Source organism: Urocitellus parryii, chromosome 3 (assembly GCF_045843805.1).
Source record: "Urocitellus parryii isolate mUroPar1 chromosome 3, mUroPar1.hap1, whole genome shotgun sequence".
Taxonomy (NCBI): domain Eukaryota; kingdom Metazoa; phylum Chordata; class Mammalia; order Rodentia; family Sciuridae; genus Urocitellus; species Urocitellus parryii.
Genome location: NC_135533.1, coordinates 2,998,949 through 3,020,611, shown reverse-complemented (window position 1 = coordinate 3,020,611; position 21,663 = coordinate 2,998,949). Strand labels below are relative to the sequence as shown.

Below are 21,663 nucleotides of genomic sequence, written 5' to 3'. Positions count from 1 at the left end.
ACGGTTAATCCACTTGAATGGGTTAATCCACTTGAATGGATTAACTGGGTGTTAACTACAGGAAGGTCGGGGTGGCTTAGAGGGGGTCACTGGGAGTGTGCCTTTGGGGTTTATGTTTTGTCCCTGATAAGAAAAGCTCTGTCTCTCCTTCCTGGTGCCATGTCCTGAGCTGCTCTCCTCCACCACACCCTTCTGCCATGATGTCCTGCCTCACTTGGGCCCTGGCCAAAGGAGTTGGCTAAACATAGACTGAACCTCTGAAACCATAGTCCATAACAAACTTTTCCTCTTCTACATTTTTCTTGTCAGGCCTTTGGTCACAGTGACAAAAAGCTGAATACAACAATATCTAAAAATAAATTCAAGCAAAAGATTTGCAAGCAACACAGACAAATTTACAAAACCTTAGTGAAAGACCTTTTTTTTTAAGTAAACAAATTGAGAATAATGCTACATACTAGGCAGTTCAATATCAAAACTTATAAAATTCTCCTTCAATTTGTGTATAAATCTAATGAAATTTATATTCATTTCCCAAAAGTTTTACAAAAGAACCAAACAAACTTATTCCAAGCTGTTTGCGCGCGCGCGCGCACGCACACACACACACACACACGCACACACACACACACACACACAACCAAAGACAGCCAAAGCACTCTCAAGCACTGTGTGTTTGGGGGACTCTCATGCAGCTACAATGGTTAAGAATGTTTAATTACTTCCACAGACAAAAGATCAGGGGGACACAATGGAGAGTCTGGAACCAAACCCACCCCCCAAACATTTAATAAACGGCAGAAGCAGCTCCAAGGATCGATGAACACAGGGAGACTTTTCCAATAACTAGTTCTGAGATGTGTGGTAATATCTATAGAAAATTAATATTAAATATGCTTCATGCCTATTCCAAAATCAATTTCTGGTAGAGTAAAGACATAATTGTGAAAGATGAAATTACAAAAATATTGTAAGGTAATATAAAATAATATTTTTAAGTCCTCAGGGTGGGAAGAAGTTTCTTTAAGAAGATATAAAAATTCAAACCATAAATGATAAATTTCATTGAAATTAATATATTTTACAACCAAATTATATTCATATTAAAGTGAAAAAGAAGCTGTAAAATCAGAAAAAAATATTAGAAATGGCATCACTGAAAAAGAACTGGAGAAAGGATCACATCAATAAAAAATGACAGCCCCCCCCCCAACACCAAGATACATTAAAAGACATGAGCAGGTGATTTACAGACGATGTAACACCTAGGGCTGGGGATATAGCTCAGTCCCCAGCACCCCCCCCCCCACACACACAAAGATGTAACACTTAGAGGAACTGTATCTATGAAAAGACGTTCAATTCCTTAGCAGTCAATTACATGCACAGTAAAAGCTACATAGATTCTTGCTCGGGTGTACTGGGGAACAGGAGCAAAATGCATACAGCAACACTGTAGAAAGATTTAAAATGAAAACCAGACACAACTTGCATATCCACAGACACAAGACTGGATACACACATTCTGAGACATGGCAAAGGGACCACCACTTGGTGATGACACATGAGTGTACAGGTGCACCACGCAGTGTGAACATGATGAACCACAGCTCTGTGCGTCAGCACCCGTGAAGACCATACACAGACTCAGTGCAAAACAGAGTGGCGGGAGTGCCTACGCCATGCCTTAATAGCTGCTATGAAGTTAAAAGTATGAACGCGATATTGCCTAGGGATTCACAAATACATGGTGAAGCTATTTTTATAAACTGTCAGAGAAGCAAAAAGAGACTCCATCACATGGAGGAGGGAATGTGGCTGGGATGGGGCTCAGAGCTCTGCAGGGCTTGGAAATGTTCAATATTTCATGCTGAGTAAAGGGCATATGAGGGCTCAGTTTGAGAACCTTTACTTATAAAATACTTCATTAATATATAAAAATACATCTAAAATAAACAAACCCCAGTAAAACATAGAAAACTTTGGAAAATGTCTAGGTCACTCCCTGGGAAGGAGACACACAGCTGTATTTGTTCAACCATTCTCTAAAATGATCCTGCTCATCCCTCACATGATTGACTGTCCTGGATTGACAGTCCAGCCTTCCAGAGGAGGAGTGCTTCAAGGAGGGACACTTCACTCCATTTGGGGTTTAGTGTCTGCTTGGGGGCTGTAGCAGCTCTTTTATGGGCCCTGCAAAGATTTCTGGTGACAATACTGGTTAGGTTAGAGTACCACTCAGTTTTAGAATGCTCAGTATGGAGAAAGACAAGGGCATTAGGCTAACATCCCAGAAGCTGCATCAGGAGACACTGCCTCTGTGTACTGTCAAAGAAAATGTTCTTGTGGGTGGTCTTCAATACAGACAGCAGCATTCACTGTCATAATAACACTTGGACTTTGCAGGGCATTTAAAAGACCTTTCCTAGAGACTTGAGACAAGCCATTCTGGACACTGAACTCAGATTAGAGTCTGGTGCAGAGGGAAGGGTCAGTTACAATACCATCACCACATGACCTTGGTCGAATCCAACCATTAACTGAACTTGTGTTTTCTTACTGCTAAATGGAGATAATATGAGCAAAAGAGGCAATATCCAGTACAAGATTCCCAGCAAGAAGGCTAGACACTGCAAGACCTGAATCAAGGGTGGCAGTTATTGGTTATTTGTCCTGACCTATACAGCCACCCAGTGGGACCCTCTGTCTGGAATCCAGTGCTTCTGCTGCAACAGGCTTTCACTTCAGTATATGTGATTGCTTATGGCTTGATGGGAGAAAATTACACTAAAATGGTTGATATTGCATAAATCATGGATGGATACAGACACTGACTCCTCACCCAGGGTTAGAAGAAAAAGAAAACAAACCAGTTTTGTAATATCCTGAACTGAACTTTGGGTAGAATGCATGAATTGGCCAGGACTTGTGCAGACGGCAGCTCGGCTGACACTGCCGGCTGATGTGAGAAGGGAGCTTTGCCGGGATGCTTTGAACCATGGTGCTCTTGTGTAAAACACGTCTTTGTTATAGCCCTTCCTACTCAAAACAATCTCACATGGACTTTGTTTTGTTACAACACTGGAGTTGTTGAGAAGCTCCCAAGTTTATTAAAGAGGTCACAGAGTCCTGGTGACTGCAGACACCCATGCCAGTGACACTCCAAGGTGAGTGCAGAGCAGGGTCCCTGGGCTCCTGGTGCCCAGCCCCACCTCAGTCCTAGGGGACCAGACCTCACCTCTGAGGGGACTTCAGGAGGGTCAGTCTCAGTTCCAGGCTGGAGGGTGCATATGAACAGTAGCCCATGAGGTCTGGCTCGTCCCTGTGACATTAAGAACCACGTCTCCCGTGGTGCCTGGGACCACACAGGCCCTTCACCCTGCACTCCCATGGCAAGCCAGGGGCTTCTGACCCTATCGTTCTGCTCAGCTCAGCCCACTCTCAACAGTGTGGAGAGTGAGAATTCACATCTTTAAGACCTTTTGTAGCACAGCAAACACTTTAGGGAAAAATGTCTGGCTCAAGAACCTCGAGTTGCTCCATCTGAACAGCTGACTTAATCAACCCCCCCCCCCCGCCCCCAACAAGTTGTTCCATCTTAAATCTTTTAGGTTAGGACATCAAGTTTTTCCAATTTCCATGGATTTTGAACATTACATCCATAAATCTGACATTTAATTTTACTTTTCCTCCTGGATATCATTCATTTAACAAGTATTTGTTGAGAACCCATATTCTGCTCAATACTGAGCAATGGGCCATGGAAGATAAAAACATCATGAGAAACACTCTTTGTCCTTGAACAGCTTACATTCAGTCTGGGAAATAAAGTTATTCAAAAGCAAACGATTTGAATAATAAAACAAAGAAGCGTAAGATTAACTGCTACAGTAAGTGGGGCCCACAACACTTCAGCACTTTCGTGAACAAAAAGGCACGGTCATTCTGCACAGCAGAGGAGACAGAGCCTTGAGGCTGATTCTTGCCAATTGTGAAACTTTGCAGGAATTATTTTGAAGGTGTTCCCTCCCCCCAAATGGGAGAATTCCATAATCTACAAAGGTCCGTTATGTGCACCCAGGAGAAAGAGCAGCAGACAGCAGAGCTGCCTGCCCACCTCTAACCCTGGAAACTTCTAAATGTCCAGGCCTGCTTCCTCTGTGGCTGCAGAGGCCACCCTGGCTCTCCCTGCCCAGACATGTGCAGGGCTATGTTGATGTATAGCTGCCTTGCTACGCTGGCTCAAGAGCCTATCAGTAAATGCACTCCTCCTTAATGCAGAACCCAGTCCTGCTTATGAACTCGCTTTGATAGATCATCCTGGAATTCTCTAACCCAATATTGTGAGGCTGATGTCGGGCTCCCTTCTAAATCTGATTCCTCATAAGAAATAATCCTCTGCTTTGGTGGCAATCTCATTTAGGGAGCTCTGGCAAGGGAAAGGAGAGACTGACCCTCACAGACCTGGTGGGCAGCCAGGCAGGCTCTGTTTCCAGCCCCAAAATACTTTTCCTTAATTTCGCTCAGGCTTAATGGTGAGTTCCATTATCACTTTTTTTTTTCTGAGTTAAGATGTTTGAAATAAATCTTAGTTATTTTTAAATATATATCACCTTGTACCTCATAAGTACAAATTAACTAGGATTTGTTAATTAAAAATTCTATGAGCTGGGCATGGTGGAGCACACCTTAAGTCCCAGAGGCTTGGGAGGCTGAGGCAGGAGGATCGCGAGTTCAGAACCAGCCCCAGCAACAGCAAGATGCCAAGTGACTTGGTGAGACCCTGTGTCTAAATAAAATCCAAACTAGGGCTGGGGATGTGGCTCAGTAGTCAAGTGCCCCGAGCTCAATCCCCGGTACAAAGAATAAATTATATTAATGAGAAAAGACTGAGTTCCAGAAAAGCCCTCAAGGGTCTGTAGCTGAGCTGGGAAGAGCCTGGGACCGTGCCATGAAAGACCCTGAAGGTGGGTGCTGGTCCTTCATGAGCATCTTCCCCAAGAAGCGACCGAGCAGGGGCTGACCGAGTGATGTCCTCCATCTCATATCTGCCAATAAATTTTCCACTCCTTTCAATTTTAAATGGAAATACAATGTTGCTGCATCCAAGAACTTTTAGACACAGGGAAATGCCCACAGCCTGACCAGCGAAATAATTATTTTGATGAATACAGGAGTCCAGTCCTTTCCCACCCACAAACGCACACCCCGCAGTTTATCTCGGACCCTTGTATCATTTAACAGAAGGCATGCGTGCCATGTTCTTCTAGTCCTCCTAGCCATATTTTTGAAGGGGCATTTTTTGAAATTTATTTTTAATGGATGCACACACCTGTACCTGCAGGTGGGGCACCTTGTGAGGTTTTGATGTGTGTATTGTGCCGTGTTCAAATTGGGGTGAGCGAATCTGTCTCCTGGAACCCTGGTCATTTCCTTGTGGTGAATCTATGCCGGATCCTTTCTCCTGGCTTCATTGGTGTGTCCAGTGCCTCACCGTCGCTCAGTGCCCACCAGCCTTACTCCTGGGGTCTCATTAAGACGAGACTGCGGACCACCTTGTCCCCGTCCCTCTTCCCTTCCCTCCCAGCCTCTGGAGACAGCATCCCACTCTCAGCTTCTCTGACTTCCACCTCTGGAGACAGCATCCCGCTTCTCCCTGGGAGTGAGGCTGCGCAGTTCTTGTCTCTCTGTGCCTGGCTGATCTCACTTAAAACCCTGTCTTCTGGTCCCATCCATGTTGTCACAAATGACGGGCTTTCGTTCCTTTTCACGGATGAACAGTATTCCACTGTGTGTGGGGCGCACGATTTCTTTATCCACGTGTCCACTGGTGCACACTCGGGGGATCCCGTTTCCTGGCTGTTTTGTATTGTGCTACAGTGAACACGGAGGTGTAGATGTGTCTTCGAAGCATCGATTTTATTTCCTTGGATACGTGCCCAGGAGTGGGCCTGCTGGTTGTACGGTAGCTGTCTTTTCAAACCCCCATGAGCCTCCATGCCGTTTTCCATGACCACGGTCACGACTCAGCTTTTGTCTTCTGAATCCCTGCATCTTCAGAGAGATGGTGGGCAGCAGGAAGGAGCTTCTGCAGCCATTTCCTGACTCCCAGTTCTTTAACTGATCATCCGGTCGCTGCTATGCGACCCCATCCTTCAGGTTAATTACCAAAAACGCGGCTTATTTACTGGAGTGCAGGGACGTGAAGCTGATTCGGCCCCGCAGAGCCCTGCGGCAGAACACGTCGTGCTGCTTCTGAAGGGCCCTTGGTAGGGCTAGTAAATCACTCACCGAACTGTCTCCATCCATTATCTGGGGACACGTGGGGCGATTTCCATCCCTGGATATTAATTTCCTGGCTACTGTCATGGACTTCAGGGCCCGTGACGAATGTTTTTACAATGAATACCAAATTAACCCAAATCGATCAGAGGCCTTTATAAGTCATTAATGGACGTCCCTCGAGTCTGGTCCTCGGCAGGCACAGGACATTTCACTAAATACTCTCCTCTCGCTGGAAACAGAGCTCTCTCCCCCTTGCCAGATTTGTCAACCTTAGTACGACGCTCCCTGCCGCGCTGTCCCCAATGCAGATCTGTCTGAGCATTGGTGCCCGGGGGAAGGCTGCCCAGGGGGCAGGGCTGGTCCCGCTTCTCGGCCCCCTGGTGGCTGCCACAGGAAGCTGCTGACCGCACAGGCTGCCCGGGCTGAGTGCAGATGCGGGGGTGCTGCCCACGGGACCCTCTGTCTGTGCTTCATGGCAGCCTGGACTGTGGTGCCCCCCCAGGCCCGAGGTCTTGGTTAAAAAGGAGAGCATCACACACGGCCAGGTCCCACCGCCCAGGGCCCACGGCAGATGGGCCACACCAGCTTCAGAGCGCATGAAGATGATGGGTGGAAGGGCTAGGGCCACTCTGAGGGTGGCCCTGAGAGAGCCAGGCCAAGGGCAGGAAGTGCAGCCACCTGTCTCCAGAGGTGCGAGTGTTCAAAGCAGGGAACAGACAGGCGGGAGAAGGCGAGACACACAGGTTACTCCAGGGACGGCCTTCGGGGCTTCACCTTAGCTGGCCCTGCTGCTGGCCATCGCCGTGACATTCCAGAGAGCTCTGGGTGCTGGGAACACGTGGGCATCCAGGGTGCCCTGCTCAGACCCCAGGACAGCGCCATCTTAACCATTTAGAGACACAGGGTTTCAATGCGGACTCCCAGCTCCCGGGACCCATGATCTCCCTGGAAGACTGTTCCAGGTCTAACTGCCGTATCAGCAAGGCAGTTCTTCCTGATGTCTGGCCTGCAGCCTCTGGTCTGGCTAAACAATGCTTAACTGTCTCTTCCTGTCTCAGGACATCATGGTGGCCTTTCATGCCCGGGGAGATCATACGCAGGTGGCTTCCCTCGCTCACCCCACCACAGCTGCCATGGGCCTCCTGCTCCTCGGGAGATGGCAGGTTCCTGGGTACCTCCTCCCCTTGCTCTTCATTTTTCACTTTCTGAGCTGTTGAATTTCCCCAAAGGACTTATTAAGTGTGCTTCCCAAAGCTGCTCGTTCATCAGCATCCGGTGGCCGTTCTGCCTGCCTCTGAGGTCCGCGTGTTCTGGAGGAGCCCGGCCTTGAGTGCCTAATGCTGTCTGTGCCGTGTGGCCTTCTCTGCAAAATTGTCCATCATTCTCATTTCCAAAGGGTAAATAATACCATGCGGCAAGCTCACATCTGTTCCCCTGAACAGTGCCACCACAGACCCGCACGGGCCTCGCTCATGGGCTGCCGAGGCCCAGGGGCTTTCTCCACTGCCCGCCCTCCAGGTTGGTCTGTCCCGTTAACCGTCTCCAGCAGAAGAGAAGCCAGGGCATGAAGCACTGTTTCTATGCCAGAGGACGGAGTCGTGACGCAGGGAGCAGGACGGCCACATGAAGTCACTCATGGGAGGCAGGACTCCGCGAGGCCAAGGCCCAGGCCAAGGCACCTGGGTCCCCAGCTCACACAGGCGCACAAAGAGGAGACAAGGAAGGGAGACGCAGCGTGCAGAACGCCTCTGAAGCTGTTCTGCACGTCGGGCCTTGTGCCCACGCCTGGCGGCTGAGGGCGGAGGGCGCGGGGCAGACACCGGGCAGACACTCGGCAGCTGTTTCTCATCTGCACTGTGTAACCTGCCACATCCATTCTCCTCTCCAGGCTCCGAGGACAGCGTCACCTCCTGGGCCTCCAGCAAGCCGAGGGAGTGGCCATCTGGTCACCAGCGAGAACAACTGCCACCACAGACCCGCATGGGCCAGAGGCCGACTGCCCCGTGAGGCCCCTGCGCCCTGCTCCTCCCGTCCTCCGGCAGGCACGGCCCCTCAGGAGGCCTCCCACCCGTGGCCCAACCTGAGGGCTGGGCAAGCTCACCTGGGGGTAGGAGCCTCCCGGGCACTGCGCAGAGGCACCAGAAGGGCGGGCCCTGAGCCGGCTCCTGGGACTCACAGGGCGGGGCCAAAGGCTGAAGTCACTCACTCAGCACGAGGAGGCTGTGGCCTCTGAAAGTCCCTGGGGACTGTGACTGCAGCTGAGCTGTCTGCTCCCTGAGGAGAGTCACCCACTCAGGCCTGGCTCATCACCATGAGAGCAGATCGACTTGGGGAGCAACACTGACTTTCCAAAACAGAGCGGCCACCAGGGATTTGAGGCTGGCCGTCACTCTGGAGACCAGAGTGGGGAGGCCTGCTCTCGATCACAGGTTTCATCTGCAGACGGAGCAGGCTCAGTGTCCCTGTCACCAGGGCCGTGGCCCTGGGGTCAGGCCTTCCCAGTCGGGGAGGCCCCACAGAGGACAAGATCCAAGGCCAGGGTCAGTCAGTGGACCAGCCACCCAGGTCCTCCGGCCCTGCGTGACAGGATTTGCTGGGGCACAGCCATGCCCCCTGACTCCTGCCGTCCTGTCTGGTGTGTGTCAGGACAACACGGGGGACGGCTGTGGGGGGAGCCTTCAGGCTGCAAGGCCTGGACTCCTGGCCACAGGCCCCTGCTCAGCGCACGGACACTCCTGGAACACATCCCGCTGCCTCTTAGATGCAGCACAGGATGCCTCCTAAAACCCCAAAGGCCAGGTAAGTCTAAAACTCAACACCTCCGCCAGCCAGCTAGCGCCTCGGCACTCGGCCCAACATCAGCACTTGGTACTCAGTGACACGGGTCTCCGAGGAGTGAAGGAAGGGGACTTCCCGCACCATTAGGGCCGTCCTGGCGTCTGTCCTCAGTCCTACTTACCTCTCTGGGATTCCTTCAGGCTTCGTGGTTTAGGCAAGATGTTAACTGATGGGCCAGTCTGTCTGTCCATGCTTTCATTCTTTACCTCCAAAAACAGCACAGGCACCAGTCCCGGCACGCCAGAGGACCAAGGTGAAGAGGGCAGTGCCCAGCAGAGGACCGGGCTGTCTACACGCCACGGGCAGCGTCTGGGACAAACAGTGGGAGCAGAGGGACCCCGGACCCGGCTGCCTGGCAGCGTGTGCGGGGCTCAGGGGGTGGGGAGGCTCTGCAGAGAAGTCAGCACCCATTGTGTTCTGATGTCCTTTTTAGAGATTCAAGAGCTTTAAGAATGACACTGCCAACTTGAGTCAGCCCAGTGGCCTGTCCTGTGGGCCGAGGGGCCCCTGTGCAGTGGTGTGAGAGTCGGTGAGGGGGGGTCCAGCCATCACATCCCTTGCCTGATCAGAGGCTGCTCACTGTCGGCTGCAGCCCAGCCAGTGGCCCAGGGGCTGTGGGGGACAGCGTCCAGGCCTGGACCCTGCTCACAGCACTGCTGGGCCTTTCCACCACCGTGCTACCAGCTGCAGACTCTGCAGCACCAGCTTTGCCAGGATGAGTGGGGATCCAGGATGTGAAGCCGAGGGGCCGGGGGCTGAGGGGCTGGGGGCTTCTCCACGGGAGAAGAGAACAAGAGGATGCCCGACGACTCCAGGATCCTGACATTTCACTGCCTCCTCCTCAGGAGGCCACCCTGCGGAGCCTCCAGGTTCAGGTAAGGTGGGCTCCGCTGAAGGGATCCAGGGAACCAGGAGAGAGGCCAGTCCAGTTCTGTGAGTCTGCCGCCCACACGGACACGGCCTGTGCACCCAGCCCAGCTGGACCCGCACACTCACTCCCACGCCAGCCACGTGCACTCATCCGCTCGCCCTGGAACACCCCGTCAGGATCAAACGTGCGGCTGCTCGCGACTCTTACCAGCTGCTGGCCTTTGGGACCCCATCCTGCGTACTGAAGCTTGGCGTTGCTCACCTCCGGAGGGTCCAGACTCTGAGGATCTCTGGAGACACAGACAGACAGAAACACAGACAAACAGTGGGAACCAGGAGTGGACGATGCCTTGGCTTTCACCCTCCAGCTCCTCCTCCTCCCCTCCCGAGGCGCTGACTCCAGGAGCTTCCTCGGCGTCCAGATGCCACGTCTGGCCCACGTCCCGAGGAGCTGCACTGCACACATTTAGAGGGCGGTGACAGGTCACCCTCCTTCAACCCAAACCTAAATATCCACCCAGAGAAAACATGCAGAGGTCTGCAGACCAGTTTTTAAAAGACCCAGGACGTCAAGGCCAAGCCCGGACACACACAGCCCTGCGTGTCGCTCCCAGCCACACTGTCGCCTCGGGCCCTCCTGACAGCCGTCCTTCCTAAGCACGATTCCAGGTCGTTCTGGCTGTCTAAAAACCGTGTCTCAGGACGGGGCGTTCTGGGTGGGACCCTCAGAGAGGAAGGGGGGGACAGAGGCAGGGGAGAGAAGGGGGACCGGAAGGTTTTGCCCTATCAAACGTCACTAAAATGTCTCAGTCTTCATTCACTGATACGCAAAATGCCACGACCACAGAGTCTCCCTGTCCCTCAAGGTCATGATGAATGCAGGTTACGAGAAATTTTAAAAAACCAGACAATCCCTAGTAACATCGCAAGTATTCAGCATCTCGGTGCTTTTTCTATCGACTGCTGCCTTCAACGTGCGGAAAAGACGACTTCTGCCTTTGCTCTGGATGACGTGGGAGGAGTGGCACCTGCTCCCGCTGCACCGGCAGGCGCGCAGTGGGCGCTCTACCTTGACGTTGTGTTTCCTAAGCCGAAGCTGGGGCTGTGACTGCGCTCATTCATCCCCAGAGACAGTGGTGGAATGGTCTTTGAGAAAAGAGGATGGTGGGTGTTAGGGGTTGTGTGAACAAAGGATGAGGCAAGGAGGGTGAAGCAGGTGAGGAAGGGGCAGGCATCAGGTGAGAACTCTGAACTCACTGCGGACCAACGTACAGAACAAAACAAAGAAACACATGAACAAAAACCACGCAGGAGGCCAAGTCTTGGGACTGTGGGTCTCTGCTGCTCCAGGGCAGTCTTCCCTAGGTTCCTGGGCTTGGAGGGGTCCCAGATAAGGGGAGGCGCCTGGCCAGGTGGCCCTGGGGCACCTGGCAGAGGGGCTGGTCACTGCAGGTGGCAGATGGATTACTAAAAACCCTGACTTTTCTGTGCTTCAAATGTCTTTTTCGTAAACGTGGGGGACATCCTGGGAGCTTGGTGTAGAGGAGCTATTTCTAAGGGCGATTCAGAACCTAGAGGCAAGACGGACTGATGGGTCTGACGACATGAAACACTGAAAATTTTGCATGGAAAAAAACATCGTAAACAAGAACAGACGGATGCGCTGGGAATGTTCATAGCACCTGCCAAAAGTCGCTAATGCCCCAATTACTTAGAGGTCTCCAAGGCGGCCTCTAAAAATGGAGGACACAAAAGGCAAACATGATAAAAATCTGAGAACAAAACAGGAACACACAATCCACAAAAAAGAAAGAAAAATGACCGTCAAACATGAAGAAGCCCCTGTAGAATTAGAGAAGCAGAAATCAAACCATCTATTTCTCCCCTATAAGACTGGCCCGAGAAAGAGGGGCACAGAGAAGAATGTCACGTGGTGCTGGCGAGGCTGCAGGGGAACCGGCTCTCTCATAACTTGCTGCTCACAGGGTGGGTGAGCTCGTGTTGGAGGGACACATCCAGGAGGGTACACCTCCAACAGCACAAGAGCACAGAGAGTTATGGTCATCCAACTTCATTTTTCTTGATAAACATTGGAAACAATATGTGGTTGGAGAAACTCCACAGCATCCTTCTCTCTTAGGGAGTACTAAGGTGGCAGGAGGGTGGCAGAGAGCAGAGGCTGGGAGGGTGGGTCCAACAGAGGGTGACCCAACACTGGACAGAAGGTTTCCTGCAAAACCACGCTGAAGGGCCCCGGCAGCCATGGCCGGCCACGGGCCACTCTGGGAGGCGGATCTTGACAGGGCACCGTGACACGCAGATGAGAAGAACCGTGGATAGATCTGCAGTCAAGGGAGCGAACGTGCTGCTCTCAGGGGTGGGGTCTTCACATCTGAAACCAAACGTCTGAACCCGAGAATCCCACCACCAGGGAAGCGCGGAGGCCACGGTGGGCCTTCTGACCGCGGAGGGAAACTCCGGGGGGAGGCGCAGGAGGCCCGAGTAAGAGGTATCCGGGTAAACTGAAGGTGTTTAATGCACGTACAGCTAGATTCCACACACGCGTGTCCCTGTGTTAAGGTACACACCTGTCCCTGTGCCACCCTCCAAGAGGCCGAGAAGCAGGGACACCTGAGCCATGAGCACCGTGGAGGACCAGACCTTGGTCTCTAAACACCACGGTCCAGTACGAGGAGGCAGGCCTCTGGGCAGGGGCACGGGAGGCAGGGGAGGTACAGGAGGTGCTGGGCGTCTCGTGGGTCAGAAGATCAGGAGGCACTCCAACGGGATGGGAGAAAGAATGCGATGCTGACCTGAGGGACTCCCAACAGCCAAGTCCAACCCTGGAAGGACAGTGGCCTTCACAGTAGGGGCCTGACCTCGGGGACATCTTTATGAAGTTAATAGGCTTTTTTAAAAATTTAATTATTATTATTTTTGGTACCAGGGATAGAACTCAGGGGCACGTGACCACCGAGCCACATCCCCAGCCCTATTGTGTTTAGTTGAGAGACAGGGTCTCACCGAGTTGCTTAGCACCCGGCTTTTGCTGAGGCTGGCTTTGAACTCAGGATCCTCCTGCCTCAGCCTCCCGAGTCACTGGGATCACAGGCGCGTGCCACCGTGCCCAGCAGGCTCTATTTTTTAAAAACAGTTTTTACAGAAACTCTGAACAAAGTATGGTTTCCATGCATCCCCTCCCCCCACCTGGGTCTCCTGGATCATCCACGGCGCCTCCGCAGTGCACTGGGGACGATGACGAGCCAGTCGGACACGGGATGGCTCAGGGGTGCCTGGTTCCCTTGGGGCGCACTCCGCCGCGCGCCTCCCTGGGTTTGCACAGCGTCGTGGAAAGGGCTCCCCCGCGCTCCACCTGACCTCCCTGCCCACTGGCTCCTGCCCACATGGCCTTCCCACGTGGCCTTCCCCCGTGCCACCTCCTGCCTGGCTGGAGGCTTCCCTCCGTGAAGGGCTCGCATCCAGGCCCGTGGACGGCCCCTGCGGCTGGGCCTGTGTGCCTCCTCACTCCTCCCCTTCCCCGAGGCCATTCTGTCACCCACACACAGAGAAACAGCATGACAAACCCTCCGTCACAGCGTCCCCATCCTCCGACCTGCCCCTGCCCACCTGCTGCTCACTCAGACATTGTCTGTTTCAGAAATATCATTTATCAAATGATGGACCTCTAGAATAGAGTCTTCTAAGTTCCTTCTGCCCAGTAGACATGGCTGGAACCGACCCGGAACAGAAGGAGGAGGATCCACAGGGTCCCCGCTGTACGAGACAAGGAACGACGTCCCGGCACCGACGACCACTGGCAGTTAGCACAGGAACCGAGATGCCGCCCGCCCCTCCCCGGGCTGCCCGTCCTGCCCCGCTGTGAGGAAGGCACACAGGTGTCGGCGGTGAGCTTCACGGATCTGCGTCTTGTTTCCAGTGACCACGCACTGGTGGAGAATATCAGTGGGCTGAGAGTGGTGTCTGCACACGTGGACCGGGCACTGATCAAGTCCGCCTCCCTCACCCCGCCTTCTGCCCCTTCCAACCTCTGGCATTCACTGCTCTGTGACGTGTGACACAGAACTTCCCACGGTCCTCGTCTCCTGTGTCTGTCTCCCTCCACTAACAGCCCCCTCCATCCATTGTGCTGGAATGGCAGGATTTCATTCTTCTTTAGGGCTGAATAATGCTCCACTGGGTACATGTGCCACATTTTCTTTATCCTTTCCTCTGCTGACGGGTCCCTGGGCTGACCCTGCACCTTAGTTATTGTGGACGATGCTGCAGCAGACCCTGCCGTGCAGACATCCCTCTGCTGTGCTGATCTCCTGCGGAGACACAGCCCTGGTGTCTCCAGACTTCTCAATAAGAGTCCTGACCCAGGGACTCCTGAGGAAGTCCTGCTTGGTGGAACCCAGTCTCCCTCCGACAAGCCCGGGCCAGCCTCCCTCGGGGACCACAGCAGCGCCCCCCAGGTAGTCCAAGCCACAGTCCATCTCCACCACGTACTGGGCCGTTCTGACATGCTCCGGCGTGCGTGGTGCGTGAGAGAGAGAGAGAGAGAGAGAGGCAGAGCTCTGGCTGCGGAGGCCCCGGGCTGGTCTGGGCCCTTCCACCACTCCCCTCCCTTTTTACTTCTTCATTTATTCTGAAGAATCCATAGCAGGCTGGTGAGGGATCACCTGTGGGTGGAGATGGACTGGTGAAAAATGATTCAGGAAGGATGAAATGATCTGGACTTGGCATATCTCAGAATAAACATGCACTCCATTCTGATTTTGCTTATTTGAGCAATAAACAAAACAAGGCATAAATCATGTGGAAATCCGAAGAGTGAATTAGTGCAGCAAACTACTCATTTATCTTCTAAGCTATTTTGAGTGATTGAAAAGCTTCCTAAAGACTACAGCTTTGGGGGGAAAATAAAGTTAAAAATTGCTTTTCTGGCTCTTAAGCTTTCATGGCTAAAGGCATAGAAAGCAGCATTTCAATGTCAATATGCGTGTGCTCATTTTCCTGTGTACCCAGCACAGTGGGAGACAGAGGAAGGCAGACATGCCCCAGCCCAAGACAAGTGCCCCGCAAATAGGTGCTCAATAAATACTAACAGAACCAGCAGAGAGATGGGTGGGTTATAAATAGGATCCAGTCTAATCTCCAGTTATGGGTTGGTTAGGGTCTGTAACCCCTGAATTCACGCAGCGCTCAGAGATCCATGCTACCCTTTCTGAGGTATGTCTTAAGTGATGCATTTAAATTCTTAAGGGCAGGAAGCCCATTGGCATGAATACTTCCCCAAGTGGCCAACAGCTGAGGCCCCAGCCACGGCTAACTCCATGGCCCGTCTGTACCCTAGGCTGCCCCAGAGTTCCCCTCCTCCTGCCCGGCCCGGGTGCAGGCGTAGAGCTGGGATGTCCTCGCTGGACGTGCCATGGTGGCCCCTCCCACTATGCCCCCCTTGCCATGGCGTGCTGACCCCCACAGGCCCAGAGGCACCGGGTCCACCCAACAGTGGGCTGAAACCTCTGGAATAAACCTTTCCTCTTTTAAAGAGAGGTCATCCTCGGGGCTAGGTGCGCAGCGACAGGAGGCCAACACAGAGGCCGTGGCTGCAGGCCTGGTGGATGCACGGAGGCTCGGCTGTGTGGTTTAGGGGACACATGGCATGGTGTGAGGAGACAGTAAGTCAGGAGGAGGAGGACGGAGAGAGAGAGGAGGGAGAGGAAGTGGTGCAGTGGGGCAGGGAGCGTCCACCCCCTGCAGGGCTGCACAAGCCTGGGACTCAGGGTCAGGCTCTGCGTCCAGGGCCCTCTCCTTGGCCCCACCTCCCAGGCCGGCTTTCTCAGAGAGCACCGGTCAGCGTGGCAGGCAGCAGAACATCCCCAGGGGCGAGACAGCACTGGAGCCGCCCGTGCCCCCTCCGACTCCCTGAGAGGGGTACTGTGGCCTTTCTTGACTGGGGCTGGGTCCCCACAGTGGCTGTTCTCAAGCTCTGGACAAGTCACTTAACCTCCCCGAACCTCTGTTTGCGTCTCTGTGGGGCAGGGTCACTCCTCGTTGGCGTGTGCGAGGATTGAATGAGAGTCTGACTGCTCAGCACAGCACCTGGATCCTGGGATCAGCCTGCAAGGGCCACTGCTTTGCGGCTGCTGCTGCTAATGATGGGCACAGGGGGTGGAGGGGGCGCGTGTGATTCGCTGCTCTAGCTCCTCCACTGTCCCTGCCCTGCCTCCTTGGAGGCACTGGGGCACCTGCCATCTCAGGAACCAGGTGGACAGACAGGGGTCCACCCTGCCCTGGATGGGCTCCTCTGCAAGGGTGCCTCAGGTCTCCTGGTGGCGAGTGGCCATGGGTGGGTCTGCTCCCCTCCTCCCAGGACTCAGAGGATCCCCCGTGAGTCAGGGGCAGAGGGCTTGGAGCAGGGGTGTGTGGCGGGCGGTGCTGCTCCCCAGAAGGATGGTTGCCTCTCCCAGGGGAGTGGCCACTGCTTTCAGCCCCTCCCTGCACGCTCTTGACCAATTTGCCTGGGGCCAGTCTGCAGACGTCAGCTGGGTGCAGGGGAATGTGCTCACACCCGGAACTCCAGGTGTGGAAACGCGCAAGGCTGCACCCTGGCCCAGCTGAAGAGCAGCCCCCGGGGTTCAGGGGTGCTCTGACCACAGGGGCCGCCCTGGCTCTCAGCAGGAGCTGGGGATGCAGGGCACTCGCCCGGACAAACCTGAGGGCAGCTACACGCGCAGGAAGGCGCTCCTGGCTCTGGCCCTGGCCCTGACGACGTCCCACCTCAGCGAGCGCTGCGTCTGTTTTCCCGAGGATAATCATGAGGCCCTTCAAGGAATCATTTTAAAAATTTCAGCTTGACTGTGCATATTGGTGCAAAAAAAAGAGGCCTGAACCCAGGGATGATGAAGGGGACTGAAGAACAGTAGAGAGAAGCCAGACCGCCCCGGAGCTCTGCAGCTCAGGTAGGGGATGAAGAAACAGAGACGGGAACGGAGCGGAGCTCACAGCCCAGGACAGAGCCCAGAGCCACGCTGCAGCCAGCCCGCAGGCAGCCAGCAGGACGGGGGCAGGGCTGCTCGGCGACCTCGTCCTCCTCCCCGCGTCCTGGTCCCGGGTCCTGGCTCCGGCTGGCGTGCTTGCAGCTGCAGAGAAACTGTAGTGCTGGAAGATTCCGCCGCCTCTCAAGATGGCGTCCTGCTCGCTGACAGCCTCTTCCTCTCCAGCTCTGGCCTGCTGAGCCTTTCTGTTGATCTTACCTAATTTGGGACCTTGTTAGAAGAAGAGGGCCTGAGACAGTCTTGTTACCTGAGGGTGCATGAGGGTGCCCTGGGCTGAGGGCTGGCAGCTGCAGCTGCAGGGAGCTGGGAAGGACAATGCTGGCCGGGGGTCTCCTCCGTGGCCAGTTAGTCGCCTGGTCCCTTGCCTCCAGCAGCCCATCTGTAAATTGTAAAGGCTGGACCTGGAATCATGCTGAGATGATTAATGTCACTGAGGCAATTTGGAGAGAAGGCTCAGTCCTTACAGACAGGAGCCTTCCGCAGCTGTGCCAATTTGGGCGCGCACTGACACAATGAGGCCCCTGTGGTCTGCGGAGATAGACGTCCGACTCACTTGGCCCCAGCTCCGGGTGATGCTCCGATCACTAACAGCCAATACCGTGCAGCTGAAGTGCGGCCAGCTGGAGGGGACAGAGGTACTGGGGAGCGAACTCCAGAAAAAAAGAGCAGAACTCTCACATGCGTTGACAATGCAGGTTCAAACCTGCACCTAGTGACTCAAGGACGTGGCGCTGCCCGTCTAACAGGGTGAGTGTGGTCTCGCCAACCACACAGACCATACAGAAGGGGCTCAAACTACATCAACTACACAAAAAGGGCTGGGGATCCTGGAGAATCAGAAGGGTTTTCTTTTTCCCCAGTGATCCACAGTACCTAGGGTAGTACTGGTACTTAGTATAATACAGAATCTAGTGAAATACAGGTACTTACTGCAATACGAAGCCTAAGGCAAAACTGGCACCTCGTACAATAATGGGGCCTAGTGCAGTACTAGTACCTAGTATAATATTGGTATCTAGTGCAGCACTGGTACCCAATGCGGTAAGGTACTTAGTGTAATATGAAGCCTAATGCAAGACTGGCAGCTAGTGTAATATTAGTACCTAGTGCAGTATAAATAACTAGTGTAGTACTACTACCTAGTAGATATGATTACCAAGGACAGTACTTGTACCTAGTACAATACTATTACATAGCATAGTACTTATGATAAGTGCAATGCTGGGATCTCTTACAATACTGGTACTAAGTGTAATACTAGAATCTTGTGTAATGCTGTTACCTAGTTCAGTACTGGTAACTAGTGTAGTACTAGTGCTTAGTACAGAATAGATACCAAATGCAATATGGATGCCTAGTACTATACTAACACCTAGTACAATAATGGAGCCTAGTGCAATGAAGGTACCTTGTGTAATACTGGTACCTAGTGAGATACTAGTATCTAGTACAGTATTAGTGCCTTGTACAATACTGACACCTTGTATAATACTGGTGTCTAGTATACTGCTTATACCTAATGCAATGGTGATGCTTAGTGCACTACTAATACTTAGTGCAATACTGGTGTTTAGTGCAGTACGATTATCTTATGTAGTACAGGTACCTAGTACAGTACTAGTACTTGATACATTGCTGGCTCTAATGCCATGCTGGTATGTAGCATGGTACTAATACCCAGTGCCATAGTGGTACTTAGTGTAGTATTAGTACCCAGTAGAGTACAGGTACCTAGTGCTCTGCTGATACCTACCATATTAGGACCTAGTGTGATGACAGTATGTAGTGCAACACTAGTACCTATTATAGCATGGGAATTAGGGTAATATTAGTACCTTGTGCAGAACTAGTATTTAGTGCAGTACCAGCACCTAGTATAGCACAGGTACTTAGGAAGCTGTCAGTGTGTATGCTTCAGGGTCCTCAGAGCTCCTACAAGCATTTTAACAGAAGTTTGCCCTAGGGCAACAATGTGATGAACATGAGTTAGGAAGTGCTTGACCTTCATGTTAGCCAATGGGAACTTGGCTGTCCAAACCCTGTGTTTATAAAAAGGTTAACTCCCAGAACTTCTGTCCCCTCCATCCCCCGGGGAAGCTGTGTGCCGGCTTCCTTTTGTGATGTAGAAAAGACACACAGGGTCAAACACTTCCCCCATCTGGACAAGACTCTGGCCTCTTCTGATCCGAGTGCTTTGGACGCGGCGGCACCTGCAGGCCAATGTGTGACTGACACCCTGGCAGTTCTGCCATCATCCCCTCAAGGGAGCCCTGGGTTTTCTGCCCTTGTCCGGGAAGTGGGCCTTCTCCGTGAGGACAGGCACAGCTGTCCTCTCCTGAGCTGTTCACAGCAGGTGTCTGTAGAGGTACCTGTGGGTTCAATAGGCAGCTGGGGCTGTGCACTGTGCCAGCCACTGGCCTCCCAGGGAGGCCCAGCCGCACCTACCGTCTCTTTCATGGTAGTGAAGATATAAGGAAAGGTGGATGAAGAAGTCAGAAAAAAATTATCCTGCCCCTCCAAGAATGCTGCTTCCTGACTGTGGCCAGCCTGAGCTGCAGACCCTGAGGTCCAAAGACTGCTTCCTGCTGCCTAGGCCTCTGGCCCATCCAAGTACAGAGGCTCTGAGCTCACCCCTTAAACCATGAAGCAACAGAGTGAGTCCAGGCCCAGGTGGTAGGGCCATGTTCATTCTGGAGCTGGTCCTCAGGAGGACAAAGAGGGCATCTGTGGTAAAGAAGTGGCTTCCTAACACCTCTGCTCTCACTGGGCCAGCAGGCTGGCCTCCCTGCTCCTGAGGCCCAGGCCCAGGCCACAGCGCCGTTCCCCAGGGAGGCCCTCCACCTCCCAGCTCTTGCTTCCTGCGTGGCCTCGCTGCCGACTTCTCCAGCTCCGGTCTGTCATTCGTGGTGTGCTGCACAGGTCATTTGTGGGGACAAAAGACAGGGGAGTCTGCAGACTGGACACTCGCCCTTGAGGCCCCAGGGGCCAGGTGGAGAAAGGAGGCCACGGGATGGTGTTGGGGGACAATCCCGAGGCACCATCCCAGGGCACACCACATGGAGGACAGAGGCCTGGAAACAACTCTATGGCGAAGACTGTTGGAAAATGGTCAGAGGAGGTTCCTGAGTGGTGCAGCTACGTGGGACAGCAGTTTACTAGATGACGACACTTCTACTTCCAGGTAGAAGGGAAGGGAAGACATAGGTCCACATTTATCCAGGAGAAGGAAAGACGTGTCCACGGCAGACACTCTCCACAATCATGCTGCAGAGCCCCCAGCGGGGAACAGCCCAAATGCCCAGCAAGTGTCGGGTGAAGGGACACGTTATGTCTCCGCGCCACAGACCACCCCTCAACAGCGACAAAATGAACTCCAGACCCTCACGGCCACAGGGTGACTGTGAAAGTCATGTCTCATGAAGAAGCCTGACGCAGAACCCGCCCTGTGAAGTTCCATTGAGAGCACATTCTAGAAAGGCAAAGGGACATGGCAGAGGCACCAGAGAGAGCCTCGGGGTGGAGGGGCGTGGCATCGGGGGAGATGGGGCCAAAATCGACTGAGCTGTATATTTCAAAGCGTGGACCCGTTGTAGGTAAACCGCCAGCCGCACGCTCCACATGTCTTCTCTCACCAGCTTACCACCCCGTCTAGAGGACCGGCCCTGCTCCGTCCCTGCAGCCCCCTCCTGCCCTCCACCAGACAGAAAGGGCTAGCGAGGGTCTGGTCACCATCCAACCTGTGCCTGGAGCACTCTGGGTGCCACCTGCTCTGTCCCCGGCATGAGGGCACAACATCGTCACCTGGCTGGGCTGTCCAGGGCGCAGCCTGAGCACTGAGCACGCTCCTCACGGAGCTCTGTGGGGAGAGCAGCTACCCCCCCGGATGCTCGCGGCTCTCCTGCCTCTAAGTTTTCATGAATTAAAATTAGCCTGCGATTCCTCCAGGCAGGGAAGCAGCCGCTGGATGGGAAAAGAACAACAAAGCAAAGCAGAGGCACGGGAAGCTTTGGACAGAGTGCTTGGAACCGGCATGTCTGCCTGCAGCACAGGTCCGTCCCCAAGAGGCAGGAATCCAAACGGTCCACCTCATGGCTGCGTCCACTAGGTGGAGCCCTGGGAAATGTGAATGTGGGTGGCCCGGGAAAGGGGGAGATGCGCCCCTTTATGCGGAAGGCGAAGGCCCCGAGGAGCAGCTGCCTCATCTCCACAGTGTGACCTTGGCACGGCAGCGCCTGGACGGGGCACGGCCACTGGCAGCCTGGCCCAGGGACGCTGCCCGGCTCCCCCTGGATGGATTGGCTACCCGCCGACAGAGGAACAGGCAAAAGATGGAAAGGGCAAGCGAGCTGTGCAGTCTGATCAACGGGGAGGAGCAGCCAGACGAGGAGCAGCTGCGATTTATAGAAGGGAAAGCCAGGTGACAGGTGGCCTGAGGAGTCAAGCTGCCACTGAAGGCAGGGAGTTCACAGGGGCAGACGTCGGTGGGCTGAGCCGGACGGGGTCTGGGTGACCTCCCTCCCAGCTGCTTTGGCCTGTCAGGCCTTGGGGAGGCCCTCAGGCTCCACTCTCAGCACGAGCAAGTCACTCCCATTCAGGCAGGGGCCAAATT

General features: G+C 53.8%; 1 protein-coding gene across 1 annotated transcript in view; it reads right to left on the bottom strand.

The window, feature by feature from the left end:
* Dpp6 (dipeptidyl peptidase like 6) overlaps positions 1-21,663 on the bottom strand; it is a 600,350-nt gene that overhangs the window by 144,705 nt on the left and 433,982 nt on the right. The window contains exon 7 of the mRNA XM_026406182.2: positions 10,202-10,283. Within this exon, the coding sequence (XP_026261967.1) occupies positions 10,202-10,283 (82 nt within the window). The remainder of the gene's footprint in view (positions 1-10,201; positions 10,284-21,663) is intronic.